This window comes from Myiozetetes cayanensis, unplaced genomic scaffold (assembly GCF_022539395.1).
Source record: "Myiozetetes cayanensis isolate MyiCay16 unplaced genomic scaffold, myiCay2020 scf1, whole genome shotgun sequence".
In the NCBI taxonomy this organism is placed as follows: Eukaryota; Metazoa; Chordata; class Aves; order Passeriformes; family Tyrannidae; genus Myiozetetes; species Myiozetetes cayanensis.
In genome coordinates this window covers 147,021,377-147,035,401 of record NW_026086604.1, presented here as the reverse complement: position 1 = coordinate 147,035,401, position 14,025 = coordinate 147,021,377, and the positions used below count along the sequence as shown (strand labels likewise).

General features: G+C 39.7%; 1 protein-coding gene across 3 annotated transcripts in view; it reads left to right on the top strand.

The window, feature by feature from the left end:
• The window catches only part of CTDSPL (CTD small phosphatase like), an 82,516-nt gene that overhangs the window by 52,088 nt on the left and 16,403 nt on the right, over positions 1-14,025 (top strand). Inside the window, exons 3-6 of one of the 3 annotated variants that reach the window (XM_050320831.1) lie at positions 1,709-1,741; positions 5,023-5,076; positions 8,228-8,329; positions 12,924-12,980. In XM_050320831.1, coding sequence (XP_050176788.1) covers positions 1,709-1,741; positions 5,023-5,076; positions 8,228-8,329; positions 12,924-12,980 — 246 coding nt within the window. The remainder of the gene's footprint in view (positions 1-1,708; positions 1,742-5,022; positions 5,077-8,227; positions 8,330-12,923; positions 12,981-14,025) is intronic. The other 2 variants (XM_050320842.1, XM_050320853.1) reach the window with 2 other exon arrangements.

Below are 14,025 nucleotides of genomic sequence, written 5' to 3'. Positions count from 1 at the left end.
GTTCCCAACGTCAGGAGCTCGTGGAAAGCCTTCAATAAATGCGGTCATCCGTCATGTATTTCAAACGATACCAGTATGACCTATTTCCCTTCCTGTTCCAAGGCATTAGGAATTGAGGCAAGATACTTTTCAGAAGTTTCCCATAGCAGGCTTGTTTTTAAAAAGCATTTCCCTGTTCGTGAGTCCTCATAGTTTCCCTGCAGACTCGAGCAATTATCCTTCTGCTTGGTTTTTTTGCTGTTCTCATCTTTACCTTTTTGATGTTTGCAGAGGAACTTTTAGGGTTCCTCTTAGGAAATTTACTCCTTTTTTTTTTCATTATTATTAATACCATTATTTGAGAAATTCTTTGAGAAAAATAAAGCAAACAGTAATGCAAGTCCTGTAGCAACTTCAGTTCTGGGTTCCCATGAAAGCCAGTTCCACTAACAGAACATCAACGTACTTAATTAAAATCTTTTTCTTTTCTTATTGCTATTACCCTGAGGGAAACTTGGATTCTTGCCAGTTTGTGTGTGTGTGTGTTTTTCTAGAAATCATTGGTAGCTTTTAGTAGTGCAAAGGTTTTGATAGTTCATGGTAGTTGCTTCTCTGTAGTTGCTTCTTCAGCTTCTCAGGATTTTGGTCAAACTTCAGTAAAAATTTCTCACGTTTTAGCACTAAAAAGGAGGATTTTAATATTGAATTACTCCTGTTTGTCAGTGATGTGTCAACACTGTGGTAGACATCAAAACAAGTAAGCACAAGACTTCCTCAGCTGGAAGAGGCTGTGCTAATGTAGAAAACAGCTCTTTCAGTAATTGCTCTGCTGGAAGTCAGAGCCTGTGTTGTCCAAGTCTTCAAGAATTAAATCATCTACCTAAGTAATATCTATGCTAGAAGGATCAGCTTCCTTTTATTTTTTTTTGGTGTGTGCTGTGCCTACCAAAAAGCAAATGCTTGTCCCCATTTTCCACAGTCCCTTACATATTTGAGTCAGTGACCTTTGACCAGCCTTTCTCCAATTTGGAGCTGTCTCTTTGTGTCTGTAGATCAGGACCCAGGGAAAGAAGAAAAAGTCAAGCTGGCCAAGACTTTCTTGCCTTCTCCCAAGTACATAACAAAAAGTGAGACCGTGGGAAGAGCTCTGATACTGTTGCCTCTTTCTGGGTGAAGAAAGTGAGATTTCTTGAGTTAGTTTATTGCCATTTATTAATATATATATATTATATAAATATATATTTTATATATTTTTTGTATATTTATACATTTTTTTATGTTGCCTAAGTGAAAATGCTGGTTTTTTCTGAGTCAGTTGTCTCAAGTGAAGTTCAGTTCAAGGAGTGGGTTTCTGCCCTGCTGCCAAGGTCTGGCTCAGCCTCTTGCTGCTGGCAGTGAAAACTGACAAATATACCCGTTAGTAGATCTTAAAGCTGAAAAAGTTACAGTAAATACAGGTACTTTCTTATTGCCATCTCTTATTAATCATAGCATGGGTTTTACCAGTCCAGTCTCCTAAAAAAATCATAAATGCCAGTGTACTAACAGATCATTCCAGCAACTAAAATGCAAGACCCTGTTTTCACTTTTTTTTTTACCCTGGTTTCTTGAATACTTTGAACTTTTGGTTTAAAATGTTTGAGTGCTACATTTACTGCTCCAGACCTTTGTTCTACCCTTTAAAAGCCATTACCCTTACAGTGATTTTTTTTTTTTTCTTTTTCCCCAGGGTGACCAGATGCAGGTCATGCCTATACCAAGTGTATGTATTTTTATCCCTTTTTCTTTTAATAATTTTCATAACTTTTGCTTTGTTTCATCTTATGTTGCAGTCCTAACAGGTCTGTTTTGTGTTGCATGTTAACAAAAGGATTTTATGTTCTGTCTGTGATGTTGTATACTCAGAGATGAATTGAACTGCACGTGTTCCACGGGGACTAAAAGAAGAGTTTGGGTTTTATGTGGATTTCATCTGAATTTTTACCATTTTGGAAATGCTTGAAGTACTCTGAAAGCTGAAGTTACTTGTTTTAATAGAGGCAAAAGGTGACTCGTCACCACTACGTGAGACTCAGTTACAAAAACCTTTTCCTCTCGTTTTTCCCTATATTCCAATTGAAAGGAAGAGTTAGAAACTGTGAAAGTTACTTGAAACAAGTCACTTTAGGAAAACAGAGCACACTGACTAGAGCTGCATTACTGCCCTTGTTTGAGATGATGCTCTTGGTATCAGCTGCTGTTTTATGGGCCTTGATATTTCTGTTTATCTTCCCTGGATTAAACTTGGAATGCTGTTTGGCATCTCAATTATTTCTCAAGGCTAAATAAAAGGAAGGGAAAAAAAGAAGTTCTTCAAGCTGAAGCTTTTAATTTAATTAGTTTTAACCTTTTTTGGTCAGAAAGCTGCCCTTTTTTTACTTTTTTTTTTTTAATGAGGATGAAGGCTTAGGCTTTATAAATCTGAAAATACCTCTTTTTTTTTTTTTTTTTTAGCTACTTTGCTGTTTATAATACTTTATTATGCAGAGTTTTCCAGAAAATAGCAGTGCTGATGTGTGGAGTTACTGACACAACCCTCTTGTCTGAGATATTTGGGAGCCTTTAAAGACCTGGATACTCCCTAAGATACCAATTTTTGTCGTCTTTCCCTTCCTCCTCACGTAGCCCAACATTACAAAGCCTCCTGTAAGAACCCTGCAGAGCAGCAGTGTCAGGACATCACTATGACTGTGCACATCTTCCCTCTCTCACCAGTTTTTTCTTGGATTTAGGAACTGTTGGGAATTACTTTTTTGTTGCTTACCTGATATTTCTGATATGGCTCACGCATGTATTTGTGTGTCTGAATGCACACACGTGTACGTGCAAGGAATTTATCTATGTGCAAGTCTAGAAATAGAAAAGTCTGGATGGATGAAAACACTGATTCCTAAATTACTTTTCTTTTTACATACCTGCCAAATTCAGTTAGGTGACTGTAGTTCCTCTACTGGTAGTTATTTGAACATGAAACGTGTTCTGGCTGTGCTCTGACCTGGAATAAAATCTTTGCTAAGAGTGAGTGCAGGTATTAACAGAATAAGAATTCAAAGAGAACAAAATTCTGAAATGATAAATGAGTACAGCTCTGACAGGTACAGCAGTGAAATGAGATGCTTTGTTAGAACACTGTCTTTGCAGTGTTAAAGCAGTGCTCTGTTAGGTTTGGGTACTGGTAGGGAAATGAATGATTCAAGAAGGGGATTTCATTTTTTTTTCCCCCCTCTTTTTTTTTTTTTTTTTTTAAGCTCAACTATAATTTTGCTGACCTATATTCCCAGCACTTTAACAAGGCAGTAAAATTAACTTATCTCTGCAGTCGTGACGTAGAGTTCTCAGCGAGCAGGTGACTTTAGAACACGCTCATTCCCCTTCTCTGGTGCCATCTGATGCTCCTTCCAGCAGGACAGGGGAGGGTTGTCAAGCAACCATCGCCCGCGGGCAGTTGTGTGACATTTACTCTCCGGTATCACAGTGCTCCTGGCTGTCAGACAGAGCCCAGCCAGCCATTAGTATGTCATCATCTAAATAAAGGCACGAGTGAGCCGCACGTGGAGAAAGTGGCAGGAAGGAAAATGCAACATTATGTTAGAAAAAAAACACCACCTAAAATTAGTGATGTTCTCTGCCAGTCTTCCAAGGGCTGTTTGTCCAGAGGGACCCTCTGAGACAACCCTGAGCTGTGAGCTTTGAGACCCATTAAGGCAGAAATTCCTGATGCTCTGCTGCATAGGGATGAGAACTGGGCTGTTTGAACTGTATGTCTTGTACAAACCAGGAGGAAAATCTTATAAACACACAGTGAGCTTGGTCACAATTTAAGTGGACATTTATTTTTTTTATAGGGCTCGTTGCGAATGTCATCACTTCAGGTTTTTAGAGAACCCCTTAGTGACTCTGTGAAAGGGCTCTGCCCGCTCCCTCACTCATTAAACTTTCAAGCTGAAGCCTCCAGTCAAAATAGGAGGATTTTTGGAGCTTTATAGTGCCTGTGTAAAACCTGGCTGTCTGCTGAGATCACCTGTTTGAAAGCTTCCATTGCTTTATGTGCGTTTTGCGTTGCTTTTCTATGCATTTATATGTGCAATGCAGTGCAATAGATCTTCTGCTAAGCAGATTTGTCCTGTATTAATTGCAATTAATTTGAAGTTAATTGAGTTAACGTGGATTTTTGCTTGGTTGTTGATAGAGGTAACTGCTGAGGAAGAAACATTCCAGCTGCAGATTAGGTTCTTCAGAAAACAGAACCAGGATTACTTTGGGGAGGTTTAAAATAGGAACTTCATCCTGTTTGTATCTCATATAATCATACAATGGTTTGGGTTGGAAGGGACTTTAAAGGTGATCTATTTCCAACCCCCAAATCAAAGTAGATCCATAGCAACTTCAGTGGTTTTAATTCTTTTGAATAAAGAGGTAGATGGAAATACAGAGCCACATTCATGCAACATCCTAAATAGTTGTTCAGTATAAAATCCCACTGGTAAGGAGTGGTACCAGAATTATCCCTCAGAATCCCCACAGAAGTTAAATCTTAGCACTGGGATTTTCATTTGCCCTCACATGCATTTGGACAATTCCCCATTATAACTTACAGAAGAAATTTTGGGAACTGCCTGTTCCATAACAGGAGCTGGCATCTCCTGGCAGCCGTGTTCTAAGTCGAAATCATTTATCTTCTGTAAGAGTATTTGCCTGTGTAACTGCAGGGAGAAGCTGTTAGCTCTGTGGAGTGCAACCCCAAGTGTGAGCTGGAGGGAACACGAACAGTGAATTAGTGTGCTGCGCTTGGGCTCGGCAGCATTGCCAGCGCAGGAAACAAAAAAGGGCTTATTAATTCTGATACTTGTCTCTGTGGGAAATATGGGCCTACAGGGAAGAAAGCTGATGATTGTTTTATACAGTAAATTTCTGAAAGATTTGTGTTGACCAGCTGTTTATGCTTCAACCAAAAGTCCTGTTCTCTTGCCACCACCACCCCCTTTTTTTTTTTTTTTTTCTTAGGGAATATACTATTTCCACGGGACTGAAGCAGTGCAGCAGTCGTTTCACTACAAGGTCTGTTGAGCTGATCAGCCATGAGACCTGGCTGGAATGCATAAATCCCAAACAGTGACCAGTTTAACTTGTATACAATTTGTGTCTTGTTGGAATTGAAGACCAAGCTAGGACTTAATAGTACTGAGAGACCACGTGTTAATTTTTCTTCTGAGTTCTGTGGAAGTCTGCAGCCTTTCAGAGAGTATTGCATAGTAAATATGAGTTACCATTAACCACTATTAAATATTTTTAATCATCTTAGATGTCTTTAAAGCTACTATGTGAAAAGAAAAAAAAAAAAAAAAGGAAATTATAAAAGGTCCATAACAATTCACTATTAACTATGGTGGAAATCTTGTAATTAGAACTCTTCTTGGATATGTCTCTGTTAATGAAGAAATTAAAATACAGTGATGAGTAATGCTTGTTTCTGCCTCAAAGCTTTGCTACTCTTGGCACATGGAAATTGCTTTAGATCAGGAAGCTTGAACAGCAGAACAAATGGACTGATACTTTACATACAAATCCTTTAAGTTCCTAAAGCCTCAAAAATGTCATCCTCGCTCCAGGGTCCTACACCAGCTATTTAGCAGCCTCACAACTTGCAGTGGCTTCAGCTCCAGAATAGTTTCCTTATCCCTGTTAGATTATCAGGGGTGCAGATGTGTTTTCACAAACGAGGGCAACGGAGACACACAGGTTGTGAAATGGAAAACTCATTTCTTCTGAACTTCAAATGAAGTGTGAACTTAGGGAAGCAGGATCAGATTGAACCCAAGGTGCCAGAGCTTGTAGGAGGGTTTGGTGTTTCCCCAGGAGAAACCTTGAGGGTTAGTCCTGTTAGGTAAAGCTAGGTCAATAACTATACATTATTTCTTAATGCAGTAATAAAAAGGGAGAGAAACTCTTATTTATCACTGCTTTTGAGAAAGCAGAAGGGTGCAGGTGGTTGAAGAAGATGGGGGCATGGGTTGTCTCAAATGCAGTCAAGGGATTCAGGTTCTCAAGAGCTGAAGGTTCTCACATTTTGTAGTCAGCCCCTGGTAGATGTCCATCCTTTTGCTGATGACAAGCATAACAGTTTCCAGATTAAAAACTAAAGATATCTGTGATAAGACAGTGCTCCTGTTTTTCATAGCTTAATTTTATGTGGATTATATCTATTCCCATATATTATTCATAGCTACAGATATTTTCAGTTTGATAAAGAATTCGCATAGCAGAAGGAATTTCTGGCTTTGAACTGCTGGTGCAGATTAACTTAGTCAAAAATTCAAACTAGATACAATTCTAAGAGTACAAAAATGAATGCAACTATTATTCCAAAAAAGAAAAAAAGTATGCTTAAGGTTTCTTGGGATGTTCCTGCCCTTTTCTCATCTTCAAAGACAAGAAATCAGTATCAGAACATGGGTTCTGAAGATCATTATCTTTAAATGGGTTGGATTTTTCTTTCGTTAAGCTTTTGGTCTGTTTAGGTTGCAAATTTGGATCCTCCTTACTGTGAAAAATTGAGGTGGGGTGCTAAATACCTTTTAGGCTTTGAAATCAGGGAGTGAGAAATTAAAATTCTTTCGGTGTGGCCCTAGTTGCCAACAAGCAGAGGTGGAGCTGAAGCAGCTGTGGGACTGTCTCTGTAACCTGCAAAGGGTGTCCTATAAATTTGAGTCCAGCTGGGTGACTGTGATGGATTGGATCCATTACAGGCATTAGGCAGAAGTTGTTTTTTTTCTAGAAGGTGGTGGTTAGATTTTTGCTGAGAGAAAATGCATTGAGACAAGTGGCTTTGGTAGCTGAAGGAACTGTTTGTCGTTGTTAATTGTAAGGAAGTAAATCAGTTGCGGTGAGCGCGCCTAAAAATGCCCTGAGAACTTCTGTTTTAGCTAAAAACACTTATTTAAGTCCAGAATCTCATTTGTTAGGTGCTTCATTTAAACAAGAACTTATTAGGCATCGTTGGCCAGTTATCTATCAACTTGAGACAAGCTCTGAATTCAGTCAGTGGTTGATAATCTGTCCTGGCAGCCGGAGGGTGTTTGGAGGTCTCTGACTCACCTGTGTGTGTCACCTGTACAGGGGTGGCCTCAGATCTCTGCCAGCACCTCCCCAAAGGGCTGTTGAAAGGAACAAAACCCATGATAGATGCATCCTTACATTGCATGAGCAGATAAAAAGATGGCAGAAGAATGAAGTTAGAGTTCTGCACCCAGTTCTAAATTAATTTACTCTCTCAGCCTCGAGCTTCTCCCTGTTGACAATTTTCCATAAAGCTGATCCTTTTCCTTCATCGAAAAGACCCCCTCTTTGAGTGGCAGCAGTGTTTCAGCTCCAGATGGAAGGGTTCTCTCCCATTTCTGTTGTTTCAGGGAGTATCCAGTACTAAAACCTAAAGTAACTGTGATTTTATTGCAGACTGGGGCGTTAAAGTGGGAAATGAGCAGTCCAAAGAATATGAGATTGTCTGCATTGCTTTCAGAAAAATTGTCAATTCAAGGAATTGGCACCATTTTTCAGTAAGGGCAGCATGCTGTACAAGAGCCTAGTTTAGGTTCTTTGCTCCAGTTTTAATGCCTTGGCTGGGAGCATAATCCACATGAAATTTGGTCAGTGCCCTCACATGTGGTGAAAATGAAAGTGAAGACATGTCCTGGAAGATAAAATTAATAATGCTGTCTTCCTTCAGGATGGATTCTTCCACTTTAGCACCTTTTGTGGCAGACAGAAATAACAATTTGTGTAAATGCCCATCAGCCTGATATGGCTGGAAATGGCATTGCTGGAAATAGGATAACAACAGCAACCAAAACCAGGCATTAGGCAAAGGGGTCACTGCAAAAAGATGTTGTTGTATCAAATGTCTTACTTTTCCCTGGGTTTTCTTAGCTAGTGATGATGTTTTACCACTTTCATTTCCAGTGCTTTGGAGACTTCCAAACAAGTCTCTCATTTAAAAATAATATAAAAAAATTTCTGTATGGGTATTGCAATTGCATGAGCCATTGATTTCCATGTGTGTACTTGAGATGATCCCAGAAAAGCATTGAATTTCGAGTCATGTATTCCAGCTCCCAGTAATTGCTAGAATAGTAATGTTGACAGAAGAGTGCCCCTTGGATAGAGGTTTTACTTTTTTGTTGTTGTTGTCTTCCTCTTTTCTTTGTGTTTTTAGCCACCAGCTAAATACCTCCTGCCAGAACTGACAGCATCAGACTATGGGAAGAAGTGTGTGGTCATTGATTTAGATGAAACTTTAGTGCACAGTTCATTTAAGGTAAGTAAATTCAAAAGTGATCTCTTGCAGCTTTAATCTGTCAGTGAATGCTGCAGGAACTGTTAAGCCTCTTAACACTTGAACTCGTCTTACAGGCTCTCCCAGGATGCCTGGGAGTTCTCATTGCTACTCCTATGATTATTCATCCTAATTTAGCTGTAAGGGGAGGAACACACATATTGTTTTTTTATTTTTTGCCTCTGAGACAGTCACATTGGCTGCAACAAGGCCTGGAATAGGTATTGACTTCATGGCTTCAAGTACTTCAACAAGAACCTGTATTTCAACAGATACACAATTTGTTGCTTTGAAAATACAGTTTTAGTATTTAGTTTTCAGAGCAGGAAAACAAATACCATTTAGTTGTTGCTATTGAGTCAGTCACTTTTGAGAAGCAACTTCTATAACCCTTCAGCATGTGGTGGAAGTGGAGGTATTTAGGGCTGAAATTAGGAGACTTCAGAAATAAAAATAATCTGTACTGGCAGCATTTCTGATTGGCAGATCTAATACACAATAAAGCATCTGCTGGTTTTATACATTGATTGGAGAATTCATAACAATTAATAGTTACCTTACTACTGACAAACTACAGTTTTATAAAAAACCTTTATTATATTCTTCTAGTTGTTGCACTCCATTTTTCACTGCTAACTTGAACACCACTTCTTAATCCTTCACTAGTTAGTTGCCAGCATTTAAAATGCAAACTGTAATTCATGCTGTGGTTAGAGTTTGGCAACAGCCTGTCTTTGTTGGCTTAAAGAAAACCTTATATGGAGATATTAGAACAAATACTCCTCTGCCTTGAACTAAAATTAAGATTTTTCCCTGTCTTTATGGTGCCTGGTGGTATATAACAGTTTATGGTGGTGCACAGGAACCCCTCAGCCTCAGTGCCAGATTTGTCTTCTGTACCCAGACTGAGTTTGCACTGGGGAGTTTTTCAGGGAGATGAGAAACAGAGCTGGACTGGGGAGGGAGGAACCACCATGCTTTCCTATTTTACCAAAAATCAAAAGTTAGGGAGGGAAAGCTGAATTTAAAAAATCTAAATTTATATAATAATAATAATAATGAAGTATTAGGCTTAGCGTTGTCTGAAAGGTAGAAATACAGGTTTGGTTTCTGAATGCCGTGGGTAACATTCAAAGGATGTTTGATGGGCATTTGAATGATATTAAATACATATTTTAAAAAAATGAAAATGTTATTCTACTTAATGATGAGCACTGAATAATTTTTCGTGTTAGGAGAAGAAAACTGTTCCTTTTTTGAGTGAGGTCAGTAGTGTTAGGCAGGTGTTGGAGTTTCTGTAGTGTTAATCTTCTGCCTACAGTGGTGTTGTCTTAATATAAAACCCTGTGATGGGGGTGTGTAAGAGAAAACCAAGTGTTGGAGTGGCTGGCACTGTCCAGTGGTGCTGCTTGGGTTTTGTTTCAGAAAGAGAAATGCTTTAGCTGAATCAAGACCATTAATTATCATCAAAAATAATATGTTCCAGCAGAGCTGGGGTTTGAACACCTCTGTGCACCCTGCTCTGCCTGATTAATCAGGTTACTTCTGCAATTTCTTTTAGTTCGTGGGGTTTTGGGGGCTATTTTTGATGGGGTTTTCTTCCATTAAAACATGTCTGCTCGAACCAAGCAGGTCCCCAACTTAAAAGCTGGAAAAGCATACATAAATTTGTGAATTTTAGTACAAAAAAGGGGTTTATTTAAAACACCTGATACTTTGGAATTCGTAATTCTGTTATGAAATAGGCTTCATATTTCAAATGCAGATTACATGTTTTTTTTTAACACAACCAGAGAGGCAGAATATTTAAAGTGCTTTTTATGAAAGCAGCAACATCTGAAGGAGGGTAATTCTCATCTGTTTTATGCCCCTGCATCTTTGTGAAGCTTTAAGGAGGTACTAGGCTTTCATGTTAGGTGCATATTAAAAGGAATAAAGTTTGGGGTTCCTTGGCAAGAGTAAAAAAGGAATACATAGACAGGATAGTTATCGTTCCCATCATAAAAACAATAATAGAAACGAAAATAATAAATTTTTAAATCAAGGAGATGTAAACATGGTTTTGTGTAAAATGCATTAAACCACATACAAGTCTGGAATGCAGCCCTATTCAAAACTGGCTGTGAAACACTTTCAGAGACATTTAAAATGCTGACTTTTTTTATTAAATAGAAACAGTTCTAACTGAAGATTTTCAGTGGAAATACATTGTCTCCTTTCAGGCTCTGTCTCTGTGGTTCCCACGTACTTGCTTCCCGTGCCCAACCCCAGAACCCTCCATCCAGCAGATTGTTGCAGACTTCCCTCCTCTCTCCCCACCGTGACAAAGCACAGAACCCCAGCCCGTGCTGCCTTCTTCCCTTATCACTTGTGCCAACAAGAAAACAACACAGTACCTGAAATTTAAGTGGAGGAGGCAAATATATAGTTGAGAGTAGTTTGGTCAGTGTTACAAAGTCTAAGGGTGAGCTTTATTTGTTAGGGAAAAAAATGAAGTTGTTTAGGCAGAATGTGCTTTTTCTCTGGCATCTGGTTGGTGTAGCTCCTGCTAAGATTAAGTTTTGTAAAAGCTGTAGTTTTATCAGTGGATTTCAAAACCTCAGTAGCTTGCAGTGACCTCTTCTTTTTCTGCTGCTGCAGAGTATTTGTCTTGCTTAAGGGAGTCATGCATATATAAATTCTTCAAGTGTGTGCAAGCCTCTTCAAAGTCTGCAGGGAGCTGGCACCCGCTGGAAAACTGGTGGCTGAGGCTTATTGACAGTTCATTTGGGTTTCTTTTTAAGGTGAAGCTTGAGAACATTTTTGTGTACTTTTTCTGGGGCTGTTGGAGATGCTGCAGAGTACCCTGTCTGTCTGAGGGGCTCCATTTAGGGAACAGATGGAAGCCTCCCCTCTGTCTTTTCCCAAAGCAGAAAGGGGAAATTGCTCAGTGTCAGCTAAAAAGAAATAATCTGGACTGAACTGTGTGTATTTGAGGAATTCTTCAGGTCATACTCGCACAGGGGTCATGGCAGGGTGGAGTTTTCCAGCATCATCTGCTCTGGAAGTCTGGTTGCCAATACTGGTTGGTCAGGATGAGTAGATTCCATGTAGCCCCTCCTTTGCCCTCTGACCCAGCACTTCCAGGTGTCGGATCAAACCATCTTCCTCATTACTTTGCTCCTGAGAGAGGGTGTTGCCCTCCGTAGAAATTCCTGCGGTCATTTGGCTCTCCTCGTAGGAAGGTTTCCTCACAGTGCAGTTAGAATCTCGTTTCTCCAGGGAATGGGGTCAAAGTGGTGCTGTCAGGTTCGTGCTGCAGGATTCTCTTTTCCCACCATTTTTCACAGAGCACCTGTTGAGGCTCACCAGTGTGTGATCTGCTCTTTACCTTGGCTGCTTCTCCGCTTTCTTGGCACCCCCTTGCCCCCCTGAATGGGTCTGAAGTCTGTTTCTAGTCTCACAGATTCTTCAAGGGCATCTTCTTGGTGGTTCCTGAGATCAGTCTGATCCAGAAAACCAGGTGGGAAAGTCTGTACGAGTGTAGTGGAGCTGAGTGAAGATGTTTTCCAGCCTTAGCTTAGTAACACCGGTTACCAGACTGCTCCCAGCCCTCGTTCCAGGCTCTTTTCCATGGAGCATATTGTCTGTTAATCAGTCGTGTTAAAACTGTATTTGGCAGCTCTGTCTCAGCCATTTCCAAGCTGCAGATGATGGAATGACTTAGAAGCTTCAGCCAGGCATGTTTACATGGCTACTTTTTTATCGTGGACATAAAGCATGAGCTGTACCCAAGGCTTCTGCCAAGCTGGGTGTCCATTTGAACCGGTAAACATTGTTAGCAGTGTGTTCCCAACTACCACTGCTGTCTAGCCAAGATTAGATTATTATGTGCTCTTAAACTGCCTACAAGGCCACTTTCCTGCTTTCCAAAGCAGTTTTACTTGACCAGCAGTTTCTCACAGCAAGTCTTTAGAAATAAGTGGTGATCGACAGGCTAGAAAAGTGGATTCAAGGACTTGGGCAGAATGTGTCTGCTCCTCCCTTTGGAATTAAAATGCAATTTTACATGATTAAATTGATTGCTATTGGTTCTTCAAGTATGGCATCTTGAGAATCAGTTAGCTATACAACTTGAGGCTTGTTATATTCAAATATAACCATTAGGTATTACTTTTACCACTGTCTTTACATTTAATTAATTACTACTTGATGACCCAGAATAGAATATGTGAAGCACATAGCTCATTTCCTTGATTCTCAAGTATCCACACAGACTTGATGGAAGGGTTTATCCAAATAGATGTTTTCCTGGTAAACACACTCAGTGGTAGAGGAGGTTATTCAGGCAGTGGAGTGTATTGTGTTGGATGAAGCTCAAAAATATGAGAGAAGAGGGAAGTGCAGCATCCAGGAATACAACTGTGAGGCTTCTGACTCGTGTGTGTGAAGAGCACACACAGAGTGAATCTGTACAGTCAGTAGTGCTCATTAACTTGGTCCTGAGAAGTAGGGGCTCTTCCCTTCTACAGCTCTGAAGTTGTCCCTCCAATGATCGCGTTTTTAATGTTGGTTATTTCCTTGTCATTCTTTCCAGCCAATTAGCAATGCCGATTTCATCGTTCCTGTCGAAATCGATGGAACCATACATCAGGTAAGTGCTGTTGCTCCTTCAGCTTCATGTCCTGAGTGTCCCAGAGTGTTCTCTTCCTCCATTTGCTGCTTTGCTTTCAGTAACTTCTGTAAAACACGGAAACTGTGTATTCTGGGATGTACCATGCAGAAAGGCATCCCTGTTTGATCAGGCAGAATCTCTCTCTCAAGGCTTCAATCCTGGATTCTTTGTCAATTTTAAAACATTTTCAAACAGCAGGTGGTCTAAGAAGGGGGTTTCAAACATGAGTAGACCCAGAAAAAGCTACTTGAATACTGCATTTCCCTTTCATTCCAAGACAAACAGGACGTAAGTTGCCTTGTTAATGTCTGTTGGTAGCTCATATGGACCAAACTTTACAAAGGTATTAAGGAAGAACAGGCATTCCTCAGGTTTTAGTGGCAGTCTGTGTTTAATTTCTGTCCCCTTTTATTCCTGTAAGTAATAAAAGTTCCTCTGATAGGAGTTTTTTTAATGTACTTCAGCATATTTTAAAAGGTCTGGACAAAATTGCAAGGAGACTTAATTTTTATGTCTTACTCTTTAAGAACTTCACTTATGGCTCTGAGAAATGGCTTTCAGTAAATGCAAAACACCCACAATTTGAAAATCAATCCCCTTCATGTATTTTAGCTTGATCTTTAATCAGTAGTCATTTCTGAAACCCCTGAATGAAAGAAATTACCGTGCCATAAATTTTCCTCTTCAGGCAGGCGTCGAAGTTCTTGCTGGAGATGAGTTAAACAGGTTAATTTGAAGTTGAGCCTTTCTGTTACAAGAACCTTGCAAATTGTTTGAAGCATTTTCTGTGCTGGGTGTTGTAGGTTACAGATAATGCAGTCATTGAGTTGCAAATCTTCCCTGGATGTGATTTAATGGAGATTTTTAAGTACTTTAATTGTTGAAATGCTGGAGGGGTTTATATGGATTGTTTTTACTTGAGCAGAGAGTTTTGTATTTCAATCTTGGACTAATTGATAGATCATAAAGTTCATAGTTTCGTTTCAGTTCCTGTTATGAAAACCATTATTGTAATTGTCACTCT